Source organism: Notamacropus eugenii, chromosome 1 (assembly GCF_028372415.1).
Source record: "Notamacropus eugenii isolate mMacEug1 chromosome 1, mMacEug1.pri_v2, whole genome shotgun sequence".
In the NCBI taxonomy this organism is placed as follows: Eukaryota; Metazoa; Chordata; class Mammalia; order Diprotodontia; family Macropodidae; genus Notamacropus; species Notamacropus eugenii.
In genome coordinates this window covers 130,644,354-130,669,246 of record NC_092872.1, presented here as the reverse complement: position 1 = coordinate 130,669,246, position 24,893 = coordinate 130,644,354, and the positions used below count along the sequence as shown (strand labels likewise).

The following is a 24,893-nucleotide window of genomic DNA, read 5'->3' as shown; positions in this document are numbered from 1 at the left end:
CAAAGCCTTGACACTCAAAGTGCTCGCGCCTATTGTCAATCACTCCCTCTCTGACAGTTCAAGTGCACATCTTTTCAGCGACAGCTTCAATCAACATTAGCACTCAAAATACAGAGCACAAGGTCACCACTTCAGAAAAGAAGAGAAAAAACAGTGTTCAGGCAAAGCAGAATCAGCATCATTTCTTGGAGGCTCCAGAAGAGAGGAGGAAAAGTCAACGCTGTACCAGAGGGACGACTAAAGCTAACCAGATTATGTATCAGCTTAGGGATTTCTTTTTTCAATTACACAATTTCTTCCCATCATTCATCTCATATCTCAAAGATCTGTCTGAGTAAAATATTGCTGAAACAACTAGGGAAGCCATTATCACCTCCTCTTTGGATCCCTGCCTTTCATTTCGGTGCCGGGAAACAAGAATAATTCTTTGGCTACACTAGGGTTCTAAATGTAAAAAGGGGCAGATGTTGGACAGAATTATTTGTCTTGATTTATTACTACCCATTTTCATCTCTTTATTTTTTCTCTCTTCGGTTAAAAGTTTCCTCTCCCTTTTTTTACTTCCTCCCTCCTTTCCTCCTCATGCTGCTCCTACTTTCCATGCCCTCATCCCTAGCAATGGCACCCTGGGTACTGCTTGGCCTTGAGGCCGGAACAGCTGCTGACCCCTATTTTAGGACAATACTCATGCTGTCCTGACAACTGCCTCTCTAAGGAGGTAATCATGGAAACCAGAAACTGGTATAAGGCTGGAAGGACATTTATTGAATTGCCTCTTTATCCAACTATTTCTAATAAAGTCCTGCTCTAATGTCCCATTGTGGCCTGGGGATGGCTCTGGGCTCTTGAAGGCTACGTTAGAGCAACGGAAGTTCGGGTTGGTTCTGACCAATGATTTCTTTATGTTCATTACCTAAAAGTCAAACTACTCTGCCTGCCTGCCTGTCTGCCTGCCTGTCTATCTGCCTGCCTGTCTGTCTATCTGCCTGCCTGTCTGTCTATCTACCTGCCTGCCTGTCTGTCTGTCTATCTGTCTGCCTGCCTGTCTATCTGTCTGCCTGCCTGTCTGTCTATCTGCCTGCCTGTCTGTCTATCTGTCTGCCTGCCTGCCTGCCTGTCTGTCTGCCTGCCTGTCTATCTATCTGTCTATCTGTCTGCCTGCCTGTCTGTCTATCTGTCTGCCTGCCTGCCTGTCTGTCTATCTGCCTGCCTGTCTGTCTATCTGTCTGCCTGCCTGCCTGTCTATCTGCCTGCCTGTCTGCCTGCCTGCCTGTCTGTCTATCTGCTTGCCTGCCTGTCTGCCTGCCTGTCTATCTGCCTGCCTGTCTATCTGCCTGCCTGCCTGCCTGTCTATCTATCTGCCTGCCTGTCTGTCTGCCTGCCTGTCTGTCTATCTGCCTGCCTGCCTGTCTGCCTGCCTGTCTGCCTGCCTGCCTGTCTATCTGCCTGCCTGCCTGCCTGTCTATCTATCTGCCTGCCTGTCTGTCTGCCTGCCTGTCTGTCTATCTGCCTGCCTGCCTGTCTGCCTGCCTGTCTGCCTGCCTGCCTGTCTATCTGCCTGCCTGCCTGCCTGTCTGCCTGCCTGTCTGTCTATCTGCCTGCCTGTCTGTCTATCTGTCTGCCTGCCTGCCTGTCTGTCTATCTGCCTGCCTGCCTGTCTGCCTGCCTGCCTGCCTGTCTATCTATCTGCCTGCCTGTCTGTCTGCCTGCCTGTCTGTCTATCTGCCTGCCTGCCTGCCTGCCTGCCTGTCTGCCTGCCTGTCTGTCTATCTGCCTGCCTGCCTGTCTGCCTGCCTGCCTGCCTGTCTGCCTGCCTGTCTGTCTATCTGCCTGCCTGTCTGTCTATCTGTCTGCCTGCCTGCCTGTCTGTCTATCTGCCTGCCTGCCTGTCTGCCTGCCTGTCTGTCTATCTACCTATTTGGCCATAGTAATTCCTTAAGCCAGTCTCTAGAGGAGCTGTGAGTTGTATTACTGGAGGGAGTGTGCAGACCAATGTCATTAGAGATTTTTTGAAGTAGTGAGATACTATACAACTATAGGCTACAAATTAGAATTAGACTGAAAGTGATACATAAGCAGAAGAATTCTTGAGGAAAGGGATTTTCACTTTTGTTTTTCTATCTCAGGGCCTAGTTATCTGCTTACAAAAGCAAGTGCTTAACAAATGCAATATTTTTTTTTTTGCTGTTTTCATTTTGAATGTTATCACCCTGTGCCTGTGTTTTACAAGTCCTTTCCTCTTTCTTCTCCCCTTTTGCTGACCACAACTTTTTGTCAGCTTGGTATTCATTAGCTGTGACTTGGGGAGACAGTCAAGGCTTTGCTAACCCACCTGTGCTTCCTAAAAAGAAAGATCTTTGAGATGGGGAATAGGAGAGAGGGAAGGATCATTCTATAAGATTAGGATCCAGAAGGCATTAGAAGAAGTGGTAAATTAAGAATCACAACATAAGAGTAGAGAGCTGCAAGGGACCTGGGGTATTAAACTACAATATTCTCATTTTACAGATGAGGAAACTGAGATTCTCACTTTCCCCCACCAAATACAAAGACTTGCCAAAAGTTACATAAAAATAAATGGGAACTGAACTCAGATTTTTTGATTCTAAATGCAGAGTGCTGGATGAGAAGTAAGAAAGATTTGGGCTCAAATTCCACTTTGGACTTCACCAACTTGGTGACCTTAATCAAGTCACATAACCTCTCTATCCCTCAGTTTCCTTATTCACAAACTGGAGAAAATAATAGAACTTATCTCACAGTGCTGGTGTGAGGATCAAATGAGATAATTTGCAAATCTGAAAGGTACTATATAAAGTGTGAGCTATTATAATTATTCTCTATAACTAGGTTAGTTACAAAGGAAAGGGGAAAAGCACACATATTAAAAGAAAGTAAAGCTATAAAAAGATCAGGGCAAAAGTGGAGTGGTGTGATTTTTTAAAAACTTGACAAGCTTTTAATTAGTCAGTGTATGCTGCAGGGTGTTGCCCATTTTTTCTGCTGCCTCCAACCCTCCTCTGGACAGCAAAGTAAATATGGGAAAGGCCTTGTGTGGCCCCACTACACAAAATGAGACTTACGAAGTAGGAGGAGAATGGTGAAAGTGAGATTCCTATCGGTGAGAATTTCAAGAGGAAAATGTGCACCTCTTTTTTTTAATGTGGATCCTTGCTCCCCCTTTTCTGTCTTTTATTAAATGATCTATTAAATTTGAGACTGCTAAAAGCAACATCATGTCACTCACACTTAGAAGAGGAAAGGAATCATTTTTATTTTCACCTAAAATCTTGATTTAAAGAACTCCAAATTCATGGCAAAAACACTCCACCAAAATAGGTTGATTATGAGTTCCTTAACAGCGTTAGCTGTTAAGGCAAGAAAGTTCCCTTCACCCTGGGCAGTTCACACCAATAATTAGAGAGAAAAAAGTAAAGCTGTGAATTACAATGAACTAAGAGGAAATAACTGTCCACGTTGGATTAAAGGATTTAAGCTGTCAGTTTGATGTATAATGAATGTGAAAATCAGCCATTTAATTAAATGGTACATGGTATAATCACTTTGTTATGCTTTAAACTGCTGAAGTTATCAGAGCACCTTCTCTCTAGCAATTGTTTAACATTACCCTACCCCATGGAAGAAACTCTTATCTAAATTTATTTCAAATCTGAAATCTGAAATTCATACGATGTTTGTTTATCCATCTAAATTCCATTAGTGAATAGCTAGGAATTAAAACAGCTTAATGAAAACAGAACAGGAAAATTGTTTATGAACACAAAGACCAAATTTCTAGATATGGTTTGAAGAATTACTAACAAATTAAAACCATACACACACACATACAGGTCACAGGACTACAGATTTAGAGATGAAAGGAACTTTAGAGGTCATCTAATCAAGTTAAGTCAACAACATTTACTAAGAATTTATTATGTGCCAGGCACTGTGTTAAAGAAAGCCAAAAAACCCAGTATCTCTGCTGGGGAAACTGAGGCTCAGAGAGGGCAAATACATAACAATGATAAGAATATATCTATATACCAACATTTATCAAGAGTATGTGATTTCATCAGTGCAGGAGTTCCCTTGCTCTCAGTGGAGACAAAACCCCATCTATAATTTATAATCTTACAGATTTGCCTGAAGCTCAAGGTTTAGGAGCTTGTCTGCTACGACATCAATATCATTAAAGTGGAAATCTAAACCTAGGTTTATTTCTTTCTGAATGAGGATTTCCTTATTCCTTCAGAATGAAGTAGTTGCTTGTGCACAAACTGGCTCATTTTGTAATTGGTAGCTACGAATTGTATAGTTGTAAAAACAATATCCGTCTCTAAAATAAATTAAACAAACAAAAAAAAACAGGAAACATTTTCCTTTTTTAGCAAATTTGGAAAATTCAATGAATTTTAGTACATAGGAAAAAGTGATCTTGCTAGGTATAGTAAGGTCCCAGCATGTACATCAATTCAAGTTCCTCAGGGCTATCTAGGGGCTGGAGGGATATTATGTGACTCTGACATTTGTAAGTAATAGACTGGCCATAGAAGGGAGGAAGGACAAGAGCAGTACACTGGCCTCCTCTCCTCTCCAGGGTTACAGAGAAAGAAGGTTAAGGACGAGAGGGCAGAGAAGGCAGGAAGCTGACTATCGAGAGGTCATTGCCCAAACATCACAAGGTGAGAGCCAAATACTCACTGCTACTGCAATTCTTCCCAGGACGTGCTCTGGAATTTTCCTATACACATCCAAAGATCCCCCTGTAGAGATAAACAAATGTGGTTATTTAATACCAACAGCAGTCTGGCAAAGATTGCACAGGGACAGTTTTTTGGTTTTTCCCCTTGCTGCCATGTCACACACTAAATAAATATCCAGGGTCAAAGTGGTTTCTAGCCCTATTTGCTTTGTGATGGGCACAAATTTTACATCTGCAATTAAATGACCCACATGTGCACTTAGCCACCTGAGAGCACAATTAGTCACTCTCATCTCACTCTCAAGAGTGTGATTATATGGGTGTCAAGACTGTGTCAGGAAGAAAGAAGCCTGAACATGGCCACTGTGGAAATTTTAAAAATGACAGAATATGGGCTATGTAGCACGGCTATGTAGCACCGTGTATCAGTTTCCTCAAGTGCAAAGCTACAGTAGGAGTTTCTGTTCCTATAGGATCTGAAAGAGTCCACAAAAGTAATTTAGTCTAACACTCTTATTTCAGAGATGAGAAAACTGAGGTCGAGGAAGTTAAGTGACTTGCCTAAGGTCACACTGGGAGTATAACAGGCTATATCTAAACCAGATCCTATCACTTCAGAATAAGTGCTCTGTCTGCCATAATGACAAAAAGGTTTATTACCAGGAGCACCGTAAATATGAAAATGTTCTAAGAACAGTAATCACAATATTTGAATATAAGGCAATGCGATTTATTTAAAGCCACAAATGACTCAACCAAAAACCTAGAGACTTTATTATTTTAGGAAGCCCTATACTAATTCCAAAGATGGTGCCACTGTTCAAAATCTGTTTTCAACTATACTTTGGACTGCCTTGAGACCTTGCTTCCGTGACACACAAATCATTCCATAGTATTTTGGTGTACAGATTCCATTTATCTGACCCAAAATGATGCTCCTCCATTTGAATGAATGAGGTTAGAATTAAATCTACTTTTCAAAGGCCAAAGATTTGATACTACTGATCACAGTCAAAAAAACGTTTGACATCGTCTGTAGAAAGGTAGAGGACTTAGGGTGAGGAACACTCCATACACTGTGAGTTAAGGATGCTGTGCTGATTAATTTCATTCATTTATTTTTTTGTTTTGATTTTGCCAATAAAGGGTCATTGAAAATGCTGATGTATCACAAAGTAACTATGGTATAAAAACAAAATGCATCAATAAAACTTTTCAAAAAAAAGAACATGTGACAATCTCTGAAGACAATTTCAAAGTTAGAGCCTAAAAATGTTTGGAGTAATGATAACATCACTGGAAGAAACAGAGTCTTCTCAGATGACTGAAGAAGATCACACTCATCTGGAGATAGACATTCTGGTATATTTGTGAGGGTTTTTTCAGTCTCAGGACCTTGTTATTATTGTTATTAGGAATGACTTATGATGTAAGAATTTGGAGAGTAATATCAAGGGCCCCTTTGTTAATAATCTATGTAGTATGTTTTAACATAGAAAAAAATAAATAATCAAGGACATTTGTTAGTAGTCAAATACAGCAGTAAAAGAGAGCTGGCTCGTTGCATATGTACAAGATAGATTATATCTGATTTCTTCCTGGCTCTCTCTACACCTGAATGTGAACTTGTTTTTCTCCCTAAGCATATCTTCTCCCCCTAAATTCTCTTATTTCGATGGACCATACTGTTAACCACTTGTTCAGAGCCAGTCATCTGGCTCTCAACCTTGGAATCATCTTTGGATGTATGATATGAGAGAAAGGGGAGTTGGCAAATCCTATTATTTCTGTCTCTAAAATCTCTTTCACATCTGGCTCTTCTTCTCTAATCCCATGGCCACCACTAGAGCTCCTGCTCTCCTCTTTTCTCCCAGACACTTGCAGTAAACTCCAAATTGGGATTACCACCTTAAAGAATCACTGAACCTTCGATTTGAATGCAATATCAGAACCAGTAGTCCAACCTATATCTGAACAAGAATCTTCTCTGTGATCTATGTGACAAGGAGCCATCCAGCCTGTTTGAAGACCCATTACCAAGTAGGCTGCCTACTTTACTTTCAGACAGATCTAATTTTTTGGTAAATTGGTCATTACAAGTCACCTCTTTGCAATTCCACATGAAGCTCCTAGTTCTGTCTCTTAGGGCAAAGCAAATAAGTCTGGTTCCTTTCCTACATGATAGCCCGTCCAATAAATGAAGACAGCTCTCATGTTCTCTCCCACGTTCTCAGGATTTCTCTTCTATAGGCTAAACCTATTTCCCAATTCCTTCAGTCAACACTCACATGGCATGATTTCAAGACCCTTCACCAAAGGATCTTCCTATTCCTATCAAAATCCTTCCTAAAAGAGCACCCAGAAAAGAAATTTAAGACATTATAATCTATCACAGCTGTAGTACATAGTGCAACACAAAGCTTAAAAATTGCTTTTAAGTGGCTAACTTATTCACAAACACTTAATTCTGGCTAGGAAACCAGTCTTTCCAATATATACTCTTTCAATTCAAGTCAACAAGCAATTATTAAGTGTTTAATATTTTTGAGGCATTGTGCTAAGCATTCTTGTACTATAACAACAAAGAGTCCCTACCTTTAAGGAGGTTACAGTCCAATGGGAGACAAAACGTAAAGATCTGTGCAGAAACAAGGTATGTGTACTGCAGGGACAGGGCGACCAGGGAAGGTTCTTGGAGAAGGTGGGATGTTAGCTGGGACCCAAAGGAAGCCAGTGAAGTCAGGTGGCAGAGAAGAGGATGGACAGAATTTTAGGCATGAGGAACAGACAGAGAAAATGTATGAGTCAGAAGATGGACTGTCTTATGTGAGGAAAAGCAAGGAAGTCAATGATAATGGATCATAGAGTATGTAGAGGGGAGTAAGGTATAAACAGACTGGAATGGAAGGAGGGGGGCATGTTATGAAGGATCAAACAGAAGACTTTATATCTGATTCTGGAGGTAATGGGGAGCCATTAGCAGTGACATGGTCAGACTTGTGCCTCTGGGAAACCAATTTGATAGCCAAGATGGGTTGGGTTGAGGAAAGAAGAAGAAGGGAAATCAAGCAGAAGGCTATTGTAATATGAATATGAAGTGACAAGAGCCTACTTACACCAGATTTATGGCAGTGTCCTAGGAAAGACAGGGACATATACAAGAGATACTACAAAGGCAGACCTGGTAACAAATTAGATATGTGGGATGAGTGAATGAGATGTTGTGCCCTAACAAAAATAGGAAGGTTAGGAAAGTGAGTGTTGGGGTACGGGTCAGGGAGAGAATAATGAGTTGAATTTTGGATGGGTTGAGTTTAAGTTGTCTGTGGGACAGTCAATTCATGATGTCCAACAGGCAGTTGGAGATGTGGGCCTGGAAGCCAGGAGAGGTTAGGGCTGAATAAATGGATGTGAGAATCATCTGTATAGGAAATAATAACTGAATCCATGGGAAGGGAGGAAATTAGCAAATGATATAGAGGGAGAAGAGAAAAGGATCCAGAACAGAGTTTTGAGGATCACCCATGGTTAGCAGGTGTGACCTGGATGCAGATCCAACAAAGACTGAGAAGGAACAGTCTGATAGGCAGAAAAAGAACCAGGAGAGACTGAAATCACAAAAACACATAAAGATAAGAGTATCCAAGAGGAGAGGTTGATCGATAGTGTCAAAGACTGTAGAGAGGTCAAAAGGAATGAGGAATAAAAAAGGGTCACTGAATTTGACCAACTAAAATATCACTGGTAATTTTAGAGAGAGAAGTTTCAGTTGAGTGATAAGGAGGGAAGCCAAACAACCAAGGATTTAGAAGAGAGTGAGGGGAGAAGTGGAGAGAATGACTGCAAGGACCTTCTCAAGGTCCCTTGAGACACAAAAGGGAAGAGAGAAACAGAATGTAGTTAGTGAGGCTGGATGGATAAAGTGGGAGGTTTTGAAGGCTTTGTGAAGGTGAGAACAATTAATCTGTCACATTCCTGCCTGGGTAATCTTCATAACACATGATCATGGTCATGTAACTCCTTTCCTCAAGAACCTTCAGAGGCTCCTCATTTAGAAACTGAAAGAAAACCTAAGTTGAATTTACTTCTTAAATTTACTTCTTAAGATTACTACTTAAATACAATGGTAATTACTTTTTATGTATGAATTTTCATATGTTAAGTTTTCTCAAAGCCAGGTACCTAATTTACTTGGTTCATCCATCAGAAATAATTTCAATTAATTCAAAAATAGTGGTAAAAGTGAGAACAAAAATAGTTTTTCTAGGCTTCCCTCCCCCAAATTGATCTTTAAACATCAAAATCTTGGATAGCAATTATTCCTGTGTAAAGCAGATGGTGGCAAATATATCATTGTCAATATCTTGGTCACGTTTGTTTGTGGTAAATTTTGACAAAGAGCCAGAAAATCACACTGTGGTTAAAAATGTACACTGGTCATAAATGCTAAAGGAAGACAGTAAGAGGAAAAAGACAACTCTGTGATAATTCGAACCATCTTTATTTACCAAAATATTATTTGTATTGCAGGTATAAAAAAGTGAAAAGCTTTTGTATCACTATTGTACCTTCCAAAGATGCTAACAAATTACAGATGGAGTGGCCAGTCCCTTGCTAACTGAAGTGACTTCTGTTTGCCAACACATCACAGTCTTCATGAGAAGAGAGGATCCAGCCAGCTATACCAGGGAGAACCCATAATGTCAGATTCCTTCTTATGTCATCACTCTGGAAACTCTTAGGAAGGAAGCTATGAACCCAAGTATTTCAGAAGGAAGTAGCTAAAAGACAGACAGATGAACAACTACAACAAACCAGTAAGACTGGTCAGATACCACGTGGCTCCATCACTGCATCACTGTTGTGATTACACCACCACACTGAGAACCGTACAAACAAGAAGCACGTCCGCAGGATCCCCAATGGCTGGGTTGAAATCTTCCTCCAATTTCAGTTATTTCCCACTCTTCAGACGTCATCTACATAAAATTTTGCTTTACACAGCTGGCTGTGTTCAATACTGGGATTTTTCCCTATCTTTGATATACTAATTACAGGCAAAAGTCAGAGGCAATGCTTACCTCAATGACATATGATTGGGATGGAGTCCCAACAGAGATGCCCCCAGCCCCAACAATCTAACTTCATGACATGCCCACTGTACCAACCTAGCCCCCCCCACTCCTGCCAATGCCCTAACTTCTTCACATGTGCCTCACTGCTCACTAGAACAACAGGTATGTCCCTGAAATTCACAGTTCTCATAGAAACAGCAGGCGTGTCCAATGTGATGTGTTCCCAGGCACTGCCCCTACCTAGGCACTGCCCCCACACCCATTCCTCATATTTCCCATGGAAACAGCAGATGTTTTCATGTACTCAACCACAGCCATATCCATCTAGTCCTAGAAAGGATCACAATACTCAGCCAATCAGAATGCAGAAGCACCAGGATGCCCAAGCAGTACGTGGGCCCCAAAACAATAGAAAGGACTTTCCCTACATAGGCATCTATGCAGTAATAGTAAAGAACTGACCTAGAATGAATTTATGATGTAGAGAGGATTATTATAATATTATTATCATATATACATACCCCCCAAATGGGTTTCTCTGTATGCACTGTGGGTAATTGCATGCACAGTTCCACCGTGGTTGGGACCCCTACTCTACTACCTAATCCCTTAACAAACTCCTCCTGCCTTTTTAATATTATATCATATTCCTATAATCTATGTAAAATTCTATGTTATGTAATTGCATCTTTACCCTATACAAGTCCATCTTGTTTTCTCTGAAGTTGCTGGAGAAGCGTCAATCTCAACAAATACCTCTCCTTGGAACAGAGGTGGCCTGAGTCTGAGTTCTTTGAGACAGTTCCACCACAACATATCATGAAACTCCAACAGTTTTTGGTGTCCCAGAGTTTACACCTCAACACTTTTACTGATGTGGGTACTCCTTCCACTGACAAGATATCACAGTATTTCCAAACCTTAGTATATCAAATTCACAAGTAAGTGTATAAAAAAATTAACTACCTAGGGCATGCTGATGATAAGTCTGTTCAAACTTAGGGTGGTTTTTGGACAACAGAAACATAATCCATTTGTGGCTTTGTAGGATCTACCAAAGCTTACACTCTACTGACATAGTCCTAAAGAAATTGGTCATCATCATGTGAAGAGGAGGAGGAGGAGGAGGAGGAGGAGGAGGAGGAGGACTTTAGAGGAGGTCAGAAGTGATAATATGATTTAAATGGATGTGGCATATTTATTCAAGGATACAGGATGAAATAAGGACCAACACTTTCAACTGAATACATTAAGTCTACCCTGTAGAAAAAGGAGAATGGACACGAATCACAAAAGTCCTACAGATTTCAAATAACATGAAGAGAAAATCTCAACGAATGATAGTTTGAACTAGAAGTGTTGGTTCACCCTGGAACTATTTCAAGGCTTCTGATTTCCTTCACTCTCATTCTTTCTCCTCCCTTTCAGATGCAGCTGAATATTCTATTCCCGGGTGGAATTCTTAGAATTACAAGATGTACTGGCCAAGTTCCAACTTAGAGTTGGAACAAACCTTAAAGTTTAACTCTCACTTTTCAGATGAAGAAACTGAGGCCCAAGGAAGTTAAATGACTTGTGTAAGGTCCAGTGAGTCAGTACCAGAATGTGGACTAGGGACTTCTCTAATTTTAGCCTGGTGCTCTTTTAACAACACCCTATTTCCCTGTGAATACATATTTTTGTAGAGTTTTTTTCCCTCCAAATTCCACTGCTATGCAACATTACTTTTAAACATGTATGGAACGCCAATTTTTAATCTTGTTATTGAATGCATTTACAAACCCAATACTCCAATGCATGATTAGTTTAGCTGGTCTGGTCACAAAGCTGACAGGGCCAAAGTTGCTGGCTTGATTCCCAAAGGCCAGTGAGTTTCAGTCTGTTCCACAGTCACAGTTCCTACTAGTCAGTCACCTTACAGATACATGATAGTGGTGACAAGAGGCACCCAGCCAGAGTAAGTGAAGAGATCTGAAATGGTGACCATCACTACTGAAAAAGTGGCATCATCTTCCCATAATGAGAATATCATTGTACATTTTGTAGCCCCATAGTGTCTTCCATGCCTGGAATCTTCTCCCTCCTCCTCTCTGTTCTCAGAAGTCTTAGCTTCTTTTAAAGCTCATCTGAGAGGCTACCACCTCTACCAAGCCTTTCTTGATGTCTCTAACTCTTAGAGCTCTCTCTCTCTCTCCCCTCCTCAAACTGTCTTGTAGTGATGTGTGCATATGTTATGTTCTTTTTGCCAAAAGCATACTTTTAAGTCTTTGCATCTCCAGAGCCTATCATAGTACTTTACCTACAACAGATGCTGAATTTAACCGAGTTACATGTGATAGGCACTAAATACACATTCTGAATAAAAAGATTACATTATTAATATCAACCATTCATACAATGATTTAAAATTTGCAAAGCACTTTATAAATATTTTCTCATTTTATCCTCACAATAACCCTGAGAGGTAGGTGCTAATATAATCTCTATTTTACAACTGAGGAAACTGAAGCAGAGAGAAATTATAAGTGACTTGCCTAGAGTCACACAGAATTTGAAGCCAAATTTGAACTCAGGTCTTCCGGGTTTCTATTACTATTGTTGTTATGTGAAACAAGTCATTTAATTTTACATGAAAGCAGTTAGTTACAGTTGTAATCCTAGAATCCTATAAATTTTGTACTTCTAACTAAAAATCTTAGAGAAGGCTTCTATTACAGACTGGTGGATCTGGGATGTTTTTGGTGTGGGAGCTCTAATCAGTTCAACAAGTGGCAACCACTCCAAGCTTTTTCACATTATACAAAATTCTTCTCTAACTGTTTTCATAAATTCACTATAGTAGAACCATCCTGTGTTAGAGGTCTTCCTCTGTTTTTTTAATATTAAAAAATGATAAACATACAAAACAAAGGATAAAATCTGAACTATCAATGCTTAATAATAGCAGAAAAGACAAGCACTGTTGTCCCTTGTCCCTCATCCCCTCCAGGCCTGTCCGAAGCTCCACCACCTCTGGCCCTGTCTTTCTTCCCTCCTTACTTGCCTCTTCTCACTCTGTAGACAGTCCTGGTTTGGCTTTACATCCCTCCAAATAGGTTTTCCCATCTATTCTTTCACTATTTTAATGACTCTGAGGTACCAATGTTTGGGTTGCTTTCCATTCTGCTGTTTTTCCTTCTTTCTACTTGATTATCATCTTTCTTTTTCCAGTCAGACACCTCTATAGAAGAGATCTCCTAAGTCACTACTGCAAGTCATCACGGATATCATGATGCAACTTCCTTTCATCCACCATGTCTCTTTTGACTGTCCTTTGAGTTATTTGTAAGTCTGATGCTTTCAAGATCACGGGGTACTGTGATTTATAGTCAAATAACAGGAGTATATAAATATTTTTTAATAATGAGCTTTTTCAACAGCAAGCTTTAGATACCACTGAAAGAGCAAGGCAATTTCCTGAATGTGATTTAGTCTAATCTCCTCCTCCCATGAAATTTTGTGCCCATCTCATTGTCACTGCAGAACCTTTCTAAGTATCTATCTACTAAACTTAATAAGTTACATATCACAGTCTGGTCAATACGCATTTTTCATTCATTTTGGTTTCCAAGTGTGGATGGTTAAAACAATCTCCCTTGCATTGCTATGGAATTCACTGAAAAGGCCTTAGAAGTGTTCAAGAGCTCAATGCAACTGATTATCAGCTGTAAAGAGAAGCGTTTCAGAAAACCTCACCACCAAGAGGAATCCTTTTGTTTTGAATGTACAGGACACTTACCAAGACTGGAGACTGCCTTTTGTAAGCAGGTGTCCTCTTCTTTTAAACTTTCCTTAATGTCAAAAATCAGCAGATGGCTGAACATTTTCTTAGTAACCATATCTATCAGTCATGTATAATTTTAACATGCATACGAGATATTGTTTTGAGGAGATCCTCCAAGGCTGCACTTTATTCTAAGTACTTTTGAAATATCAATAAATAATACAGTAGATCTTATGTTTTTTGAAAAAAATATGTATCTATAAATGTGGTCAGCTATAGAAAATTATTAAAGCCTACCTGTTTCTTAATTATGTTACAGTTGGGTTTATTTTCTGCCCATGTTATCTTTAAATGTGTCCATTTTTATTTAAGGTCTGCTATGTGTAAATGACAATGCTTTGGGCTGTAGAGATAAAAAGAGAGGCTAAGACAGGGCTTTTGCTCTTAAAAAGCTTTCAATCTAGTAGGGGAGATAAGACATACAGACAAATAAATACAACACAAAGTTAAACATGATAAATACTTTAGAGTTCCAAATACTTTGAAATTCAGAAAAGGAAGAAATTACTTTTGACTAGAGGATCTCAGAGAAGACTTCATGGACAAAATGGCATACAGGTAAGGCCCTGAATATTAACTGTGTGAATATCAGGTAATGAGGTGGAAGAAGGATATTTGAGGCAGAGAGAATAGTGTTAAGCAAAAGTTTGAAAGAACAGAATATTCTTAGGGAATGGAAAATTATACTGTGCCTGAAGTGCAGGATATATATTAAAAAGGAAAGGTTTTTTTTCTTCTTGGTCCAAATCTGTAATTTCAGTGACATGGCAAATTGTGGTGAGGAAATTATTTTTAATAATGTAGTTTAACACCTATTTTGCAACTCAGAATCTCTGAGTGCTCTCTGGGGCATGGAGAGCTTGTGTGTCTCACTCAGTCAGGTTCACATAACCAGGATCTGCCAGAGGCAGGACCCACACCCAGGTCTTCCTGACTTTTGAGGCCAACTATCTACCACCTGAACCATGCTTCCATATAAAGTGGGACAGATTTGTAAAAACAGTCAAGGAGAAAATCATGGAAGATCATAAAAGAATATATGAAACATGGAACTGAAGAATTTGGATCTTTCAAAGGAAGAGGTGATACTCATTTAAACAAGGTTCCAAGCATGTCTCTGATTTATGGCCTTGCTTCTATGCAGCTTACTTATACAAGATACACACACACACACACACACACACACACACACACACACACACGTATATATAAACAGATAGATAGATATATAGGTATCTATAGGTTCTAAGACATCCAATTTTTGACAACTGTGGCTGAATTTTATCTTAGAAAACCATATACATGATAACTAAAATAAACACCTTGGTATGGCATCAAATGCTGGGTCATGAAAAATTCTAAAGTCATGGATTATTGCTCCAGTAATGTACTGAGAACCTGAAAATGAAGACCTGAATGTATGAAAAATGGTGAGTTTTAATGGGTCAGGCACTAGATGTGTCACTTAAAAGACAGGCTCAAACTTAAAAGTGGGTGGAAGAAAACAGTGATTACCTTATTTCATTGGTATGATACTGGAAAATCTGCATAATGCCTAGATAGAGTGGCTATGAGTGAAAAATACAGATGGAGAGGAACAGGGGTAAGGTCCAAAGAAAACTAAATGCAGCCTGGCTACACAGCTGGGTTGAAAAACAATTTCTTATCTTGCAATTAAGAACCAATTTCTCACTGAAAGACACAGGACATTGGGTTAATAGATTTCTTTAAAAGAAAATCTGTTTTGGCTATTGAAACATTAAAAGAACAGAACAGCTGTTTTGTCAGTAAAGACAGATTGTCTAGAAGAATCAAATATCAAACCACAGATTAGACTAGCATTTAATCTACTCTACTTAAATTTTCAATAAAAGTAAAGGAAATTATGTTCTGGAAAATATAGCACTGCTAAAAATTTTAACACTAGTAATCAAAACCACTAGGTTGATTTTAGGGCATAAGAAGAGGTAATTATTAATATGTTTTAATTATTTTTTAACACCCTAGTCAACATCTATAGCAAATGAACATTTTAAATCACAATGTCAATAAAGCTACTTTAGGAATGACACAAGACGTAAAACTCACCATCCATGAATTCTGTACATATTGAAATCCTGTTTTCTACAAAAAATGCGCCATAAAACCCTATAATATATGATGAATCACACTATAAAAGAAATAAGACAAAAAAGTAGTTTGGTTAAAAAAAAGGGAGAGGCAATACTGAAAACATATTTAAAAAGTGGTTACTGGAAAAACAATTACCTTATAAAGAATTTCCAATTCAGACATAATTTGTTTTTGAAGTTCCAGTGTAATATCTAGCAATATCACCTAACACAGAAAAAAAGACAATTATTACCCATTTGTTCTCTTTCAAATTAAAACCTGTGCACAATTGCTACGGATTATAGGACTTAAAAAAAGGATTCCCTACCATCACCAACACCTCACCCACACAGCAAACTGCATACACACATCTATCTGTTCCTTTGGACTGGGGGAGGTGGTACAGAAATGATTGATGGGGTAGGGGAAAAAGCCAGGTCTCCAGGGTCAGCATTAATGGCTTTAAAAGTCAGTTAAGTTATAACGCCCTTAATTTATACACCCTATTTTGGCCATATTGGTTATTTTCAGAGGAAGAAAATAGGAGTGACTTGTACCTATTAACCCTCAAACCATTAAAAGAGAACATCTTGTGATTCACACACTGGAAGATAAGCACACAGGATGACAGATATAAATGTAATTTAAAGTTGGTCTTTTGCTTGTAAGAACAAATAAGTCATCCAAGTCAATTTTTTTTTTTGCATAGTCAGGAGAAAAATATAAAGCTTAAAAATACTTAAGTTTTAGAACCAGAAGAGAAATTAATGACCTTCTAAACCCAAGGTTCTTCACCTTTTTTGTATCTTGAACCTCTCTGGGAGTCTAATTAAAGTCTATGAATCCCTTCCCAGAACAATGTTTTTAAATGTGCAATACAAAATACATAAGATTTCAAAGGAAATCGTATTGGAATATAGTTATCAAAATATTAAAAGACCTCAGATTAAGAACTCTTGATCTATATCAACTCTCACTTTATGGATAAAGAAAATAAAGCCCAGAAAAGGGAAGAGATATGCTCAGCTCACATAGCTACTAAGTGGCAGAACAGAGGTCGGTCTGCAGGCCCTCTAAGACGTCCATTCCAGGGTTTTTCCCACTATACCCTGGTGCTTCCAGACATATTGAAAGTATTTCCAAGTGAGCAAGGCAACTAAACAAATGAATGTAAAACATGCAAATAGCTGTGTTTAATTTTTTTAATGTCACTAATGTGTAAAGGAGAGTACGCACTGATGAAAGCATATATCTTCTCAAGCTCTTATTATATATAAAAAAGATTATTTAAATTTTACCTGGCTCTTCATTAAGACTAATATAAAGGCAATGATTACTCTTTTATATAAAAAGGAGATTCAGCTAATGAGAAGAAAACTCTAGCAAGGCTTTTTTTTTTGGTTAAAGAAAGGTGGCCAAGGTTTCTGACTCCAGGCAATAAGGGGGAAGAAAGGAACTTCAAGGTTGGGATTTACAAAGAACACTTAGTGTCCTGCCATTATGGCACACACCACCCGACAGTTAAACTTCACCTCATGTTAGAGAAAGAGAGCAAATGTAATCATGTTGGAGAATTAATAGAACATAAACTATGGACTTCATCCAGCTGAGAGAAACAAGTGAGGAAAAAAGGGCAATTTCCAAACACACATCTTACAGTATTGACGTCCGTCCAAGGGTAGAAAAGAGCAAAAAAGCATAACTCGTTTCTATCAAGAGTTTGCTTTAGGGTTATTTATAAAAGCTCTCACCAAACTAGATTGTAAGTGTAATACAGGACTGCCAAGAAACATTTAACACGCTTCCGCCGATCAATAGTCATTTGCCAACAATATTCACTTACATTTTTTCTTACTGTAGAAAACTTAGCAACAAAATAAATTCTTCTGGCACTGTATCAATCTTAGACCATTATAATATTAGGACTACACAACCCTATTTCAAATATGAGGAATATTTTCTTCTAATTAACTAGGTTAAACGTTAAGATTTTTAAAATGTTATTCATTTAATACTTACCATGACTGCTAACAAATAGAGTATTATCAGGTTATCAACCTACTTATATCACGCGGGTGTGCCCAGCGTTTCAGAATTAAATCACAATTCACATTATAACTCCAGTCCTCACAGTTACTTATTTTTGGACGGGGTAAATGGACGTACTTTACTTTTCCAACAACAGTTCAAACGCCACAAATACTAACAGGTAAGCTGGAAATATCAGCCATAATCCTAATGCTACCCAATCCATTTTGCTCATTTAGATTCCATAAATTTCAAGTATTTAACTCTGACATGCTGGTTTTACATCATGGTACTAGCTTCCTAAATAGGAATGTTTATTTTTTTTTATCAGCAGCACTCCAGAATGAAGACTTCTTGGCTCCATAGTAGGTAAGGAAGTAGATAATGTCATCTGGAGGATGCTGAACAGGAAAATTAAGTTGATCCTTAAACCACAGTGCTTCTAGGAGATTTATAACTACAGAAGAAGTTAATTTTCATTCCCCTATGAATTCTTGTGAGCGATCATTAAAATACTAAGAAGCAGTCAATTTCTTATTTGATACGGACTATAAATAAGATAAGCAAAATATTAAACTTCTGTTTAAAGTATCTGAAAAAAACCCCAATTATGGACAGCTTGAGACAAGATTGAGGTGGTTTTTACTCCTGGCCCTCCCACAACATAAAAAAGTTGAAATAGAAAAGGATTTGAATATTATGCATTTCAAGGAGAAAGGGTTAAAGCGAAGCCTGAAATACCTGGGTACATTTCCTCCGCTCTCCACTACACCTCCAGGACAAATAAGGATGAGTTGTCAAGTTAAATACAAGCAGTCAAGTGACTGAATTATAATTTACTCTGTGCTCAATTTAAATTAGTGTGAGGCTATTAAAATATACAGTATAAATACGGCAATTCATCACAAGCTGTCATGGATGACTTCATTTATTTGCTAGAGTGGCACACGTTCCACTGAAGGGAAGGAGAGCAAAATCACAGGTCAAATTAAGCTGCTATTCTGTTTTAATTCACTTATTTAATCTATGGCAACATAATTGTCTTTTACAGTATGTACAACTCAGAAAGGAAATTTGGGAGGATTACAGTCAGTATACAAATGATTAATCAAATGGTCCATTTAAATGCTAGTTTAAGAGCAGCAGAAACCCAAAGCAGTCCAAGAATGATAATCAGTGCATGCTACATATTATGCTAGGATTTTTTTTCTTGTAGATGGATTTTTCCCAATTAGAAAAAAAGCAATACTGGGGAATCCATTAAATCCTCCAAGCATTACCTAGCTGAAAGATTTTTATAGAATACTTTAATGGTATAAAAAGGTTTAGTTTGCAAGTTGGATAACAGTATTTTATATGTTTTTCTTGCTCTATTTACTTGCAATTTTCAAGACTACCTATAACAAAAATGGTAGTTACTAATAGGTTTCATGAATTATAGTCACTGTCAAGTAATTACCCTGTAGTGCACTGGCGATTAGCAATACTTTCAGGATGTTTTCTTTGGTGAAAAGATTTCTAAATTTTATGGCAGCAAAATTTAAATTCAATGGAACTTTGATTTATTTCCCTAAAATTTAATTTGCTTTACATCGTCAATCCCTTTTACTACAGTGATGAAAACTAGGCATTCCATTATTGTTTGTTTGGTTTTTTTATCTAGGCACCCAAAACTACAGAAAGTTACTGCTGCATCAAGATATCAGATTAATGACACCCATTAGGAAGTTTGGTTCAGAAAGGAGAGCACTAACCAAGGCTTTAGCTTTCATTAAGCTAGTGTGCATGTTAAAGAAGTTACTAACTTTTGTTACCAACATTTGTTAGTATTTTTAGTGTAAAAGGAAAAAAAAAACCCATTTTCTTGGGCTCTTCTTTAATTGCTCCTACGGACAAGGGTTTAACTGATCACCTGCCTTGGGAGAGTCACCAAGCTTCTACAGCTGATTTTTTTGGGAAAAGGCCTGACAGTGCTCTTCACAACATGCCTCTGTGACACACGGCACCCTTATTTCACAGTGGAGGTCACAGAGTAGGACAAATGCCATTCTTAAAGTTACATGAAAAGTCAGAAGCAGAGCCAGGAAAAACCCAAGTGCACTTCAAAGTCTTAATTCATTTCACCCACTCGCATAAGAAATGACCACTGGCTAAGACCAGAGGATCACAAAGTTCAATATTTGACTCTGCCGATGACAGCACCATGATACATTTTGGAAGTGGATGTGAGTTGCTCCCATGATATCACCTCTAAAGATGAGAAATTCATTCCACAAACATTTATTGAACACCTAACATGAAAATGATACCATGTAGGCACAGTGGAGTATAGAAAAGGAAGACACGATGTTAAGGAGTTTATGTACCAAAAATAATATGCTTAAAGACTGGCAAAGTGTGGGAGCTAAGACATATACGTTAATAATTATAACACAAAGCAACATGGGATATGTCCTAAGAGATGTACAAAGTACAGCAGGTGTCCAGAGGACAAAGAGATCTGAGATGTACAGGAAAAGTTTCATGAAGAGACAGCATATAAGTTAGATCTCAAAGGGGGGACATGGGCTTCTAATAGGCAGAGATGGGGAGGGGAAGAAGAGGATAGGATTCCAAGCAAGGGGCAAGAGCAAAGGCACAAAGGCCACACAATTCAGTATGGGTTCAGTTAATAGCAAATAGTCCAGTTTGGCCAGAAGATAAGGCAGATTATATAGGAACAGGAAGAAATAAGGCAGAAAAAGCAGGTTGAAATAAAATCTTTTGTTGTTGTTCAGTCTTTTCAGTTGTGCTCAACACTTCACAACACCTTTTTATTGTTTTCTTGGTAAAGACACTGGAATGGTTTGCCATTTCCTTCTCCAGCTCATTTGACAGAGCGGAAACTGAAACAAACAGGGTTAAGTAGCTTGCCCAGGGTCACACAGCTAGAAGTGTCTGAAGCTGGATTGGAACTCAGGAAAATGAATTTTCCTCACTTTAGCCCTGGCACTCTATCCACTTTGCCACCTAGCTGTCTCGGAGTCAGATCTTAGAGGGCTTTAAATGGCAGGCTGAGAGACTGGGGTTTTATTTGATAAGGAATGAGGGAATCATTTCAGGTTTTTAAGCAAGAAAATGACATGATTTAAGCTATGTTTTAGGAAGATTAATCCAATAATAGTATACAGGATAGATTTAAAGCAGGAGTAAGAAGAAAGGCAGGAAAACGAGTAAGAGGCGACTGGAATAATTCAGGAGACAGTTAATGTAAATCTGAAGTAGACAGACAGCAATGAGAATAGTATGAGTGGAACAGATTCATGAAACAGTCAGAGTCAACAGAATTTGGTAACTGGTTGTGGTAGGAAAGAAAGGGTCAAAGATGACCAATGAGCTTTAGCTCTGAATAAATAGGAAATAGATATTAAATAATAAAATAATAAATGAATGACAAATATGTTCAAATAAATTATTAATATTAATGATTATTAATAATTACATAAAAATAAAGAATAAAAATAAATATTAAAATAAAGGAAGTCAGGGGAAGAAGTTATTTTTGTGCAGATAATGGCTTAGATCTTAGATGTAATGGATTGGAGGTGCTAGCTAGCAGGACTACCAAATCATAGCATGAAGTCAGAAATGTCAGATTAGGATTTATGAAGGGTCAGAGTTAAAGAAAAGCATTGAGAAATCATCTGAACAGAAGTGATAACTGAAGTCATAGGAGTCAAGAAGGAACTGCAGAGAAAAAAAGTGCTGAATTCGGGAGCCTGCGTTCAAATCCCAGTTCTGCCACTTACTACCTGTGTGAACTTGGGAGAATCACTTGATTTTTCTTTGGGACTCAGTTTCCACATCTGTAAAACTGTGCCTACGGAGAAGACTGGGGGGTGGAGGTGGGGAGAGAATAGGTGAGTTGAGGTCCTTCATATCTCTAAATCTATGACCTTAGAATATCATTGAAATGGTTGCCTCACTGGGGGGGGGGGGGAGGAGAGAGATTAGGTAGGGATTCCAAATCAAAAGTGGGACTGATGTACTAGAAAAACAGGGAAGGATTATTTCTATATCTCTTTCCTGGATCATAATTAACAGCTTAAAATCCACCAATTCAGAAGTATTTTTTGCATTTTTTTCCCCTAAATTTATTGTACACTTACTAATAATGAAGTTCCTGCGAGCATACAGACAAGGGTGGGAGGGTGATGCTACTTTTTTCCTCCTCGTAATTTTTTTCATACCTTATTTCTATTTATATAGTGGTTTCACTACCCAGATGAGATTACTGTCATCTACAAGCATGTATATTTCATAGTATGTACTTCTCAGCACATTTATAAAAATGTTAAAAAGACCCTTCCCATTGAAAAATTCAGACACAATTACACATACACATAAGCACATGTATATATATATGTATATATTACATACATATGCATATATGTGTGTATGAATGTACCATTGGGTTCCAAGCCTTTTTTCCCTTCTCTAAACTAACTTCCTATTTATGACAGAAACGTTCCTCCAATATCCAGTTTAGTATGGTGTCTGTCTCTTCTGAGAGGCTAATTCCATTATGACCACTAACCACCTGTTCCTGCTCATATGCTTTACTTACCCTTCTCTCCAAGCCCTCAATCTCTCAAAGAACTCTAGTAGATTAGTAGGGCATAATTTCTCCTTAGAGAAGCCATGTCTTCTTTCCCTCAAAAGGTTATACTTTCATAAGTTTTCAGCAACTGGACTCTTTATTTTCCTTTTCACTGATCTGTAGTTCATTGTATAACCTTCATTATGGATTAGCATCACATTGGCAAATCAGCAATCCACCAGTACAATGGTCCCATGTAACCAGAATAACACAATTTAGTGAAGAGTTTTACAAATTCAGTCTCAGTTTCTTTAAAAAGCAAAAACCAAACCAAATCAGGTAAGTGACAATATGACAAATTTTTCCTTATGACTTATTTACATTTGTCAATTAATTCTAGAACAATATATGCATTTAGAATTACTTATTCTAATAGCTCTAATTGAAAGTGTTATTCAGAAAATGAAAAATAAATTTATTATTAGCCTAAGCAAAACACAATTAGGCAAATCTACTGTTAAAAAATATAATGTAAAAACACTCCAAAGACAGATACTAATGATTCTCAGATTAGAAGTATCACTGTTCTCTTCTATTTTTGCAAATAACTTAGAGTTAACTATATTTAACAAAAACATCCCAAATAACAACCTAACTTTCTCTATATTCACAGGATATCAACAGATGGGAGTCCATCAAGAAACATTTATTTAGTGCCTACTCTGTATGAGGCACTGTTCTACGTGCTAGAGATAGAAACAATGAAAATCTCTGCTTTCAAGAAGTTTATATTCTACCAGAATTAAACAAGAGATAAATGTGAAAAATAAAGGAAAGAAATCTAAAGAAATGTTTGTTGATTCCTTGATATATCTCTAAAGCCAAATCCCTTATGAAGTTACAATGATTATACTAAAAGATCTGGGAAGTACATGTAGATAAATGAAGAGATTGTGTTTGGAGAGAACAGGAGATCATTTTTAACATGTCAAGACAGTGACTGGAAATGTGAATTCAGAAAGAAAACTGGTTCTTTTAATCAGAAGCTTAACCTCTGCACCTCAGTTTCCCTTATCTGGAAAATGATGGGATTGGGTTAGATGGCTCCTCATTTTTCTTCAAAACCTAAATTCACAGGGTCTATCTTCTGGCAAATATCTCTAATAGTGGGTTTTGTGAACTTTTGGACAACTTACTAAAGACAAACTACTGAAAGCTACTAGACTGAAAAACATCACTGAATGTAGTATGAGCAAAGGAATGGAAACGGTGTCTAAAATGGCTAACCTTTTCATTCACTCATTTTGGGGTGATTCTTATGGAATGTGAATTTTGCTATTCTGTTATATGGAAACATACTTCCCTGCTGGAACACAAAAAGTCGCTGATGATAAAGAAAGGGACTGTGATATATTTCCTAATTTAGCATGATAAAGCCTAAGACCAATTCGATGAGCAGATGTTTAGAATTCCAAACGAAGAACACAGGTATTTCTAACTCCTGCCTGAAGGAGATAGCTATGTTAACTTCTCTTCAACGACTACCTAATGACCCAAATTTCTGCAATGACTTTTAGAGAACGTCAGTTGGTCAGAAAGCTTTTATTAAGTACCTACTATATGCCAGACGTTGTGCTAAGAATGATATTTGAATGTAAAGGCATATTTAAAAATAACAAGTAAAAGGCAGAGGAAGACAAAAGTTAGCATTAAGAATAATTTTCTTTAATGGAGAAAAAGATGACAGGACCTTTTTCATAGCTTACCTTTACAGCTAATATTTTTCCACTTGGGACATGATATGCTCTGGGAAAGAAAAAAATTGAATAACTTTTAAAAATGATTTATTGATATGCTATAAATTCAATCACCATATTTATAACAACGTGCTCTGACAGATTTTCAAGTAACAGTAACAATGATGAACACTATTTACTGAGGACCCATTGTGTGTGAAACTGTACTGAACACTCAACAGTTTGGAAGAAACAGCAAATCTGTACCGTATGTTCTTAACGTCAATAATGTAATTTCAAGATGTGACTTCATCAGTTTGACTGATTTTACTGACGTAGAATGTAAGTATTACATGCCTTAGTAGATGTTCTCATGAGTTGATATGGCCACAAAAAAAAAGGTATTAGATGGTAGGAAGCATTCTGGTGAAACATTACACATATCCACACACAAAATTTTTAATGTTTTGTTCTGTAACATATTCAGAAATCCTGAATTTCTGCCAGAATTGACATCTGATGATAGGCATACCCTGATTAAAACCATCAGTTGATTAAGGGGGGGAAAAAGTACTAGAAAAATTATTAAGAAGGGAAAGAGGAGAAGCTGTCTACATAGGAACAAAATAATGGGTTGATGAGCTGAAGAATTTTAAAATAACAAGTGAGAAAAAATTGTTTAAAGAAATTCTAGGAAGTAGGGTTTCCAGTAACTAAATGTTAAGAAATCACACTGAGACCTTCTATGTTTAATGTAACGTGGCCTTTTGTACCTAGACAGCATTGAATTCGTATTCTAAAGGAATTCTATAAGCACCATAATCCAGAAGCAATT

The 24,893-nt window shown here is 37.8% G+C and overlaps 1 protein-coding gene across 8 annotated transcripts in view; it reads right to left on the bottom strand.

Moving 5' to 3' along the window:
• Nucleotides 1-24,893, bottom strand: part of MAP2K5 (mitogen-activated protein kinase kinase 5) — a 291,463-nt gene that overhangs the window by 144,417 nt on the left and 122,153 nt on the right. For all 8 annotated transcript variants that reach the window (XM_072614880.1, XM_072614887.1, XM_072614890.1 and 5 more), the window contains 4 exons: nt 24,089-24,128; nt 15,872-15,940; nt 15,692-15,773; nt 4,705-4,766 (listed from right to left, as the gene is read on the bottom strand). In XM_072614880.1, the coding sequence (XP_072470981.1) occupies nt 4,705-4,766; nt 15,692-15,773; nt 15,872-15,940; nt 24,089-24,128 (253 nt within the window). The remainder of the gene's footprint in view (nt 1-4,704; nt 4,767-15,691; nt 15,774-15,871; nt 15,941-24,088; nt 24,129-24,893) is intronic.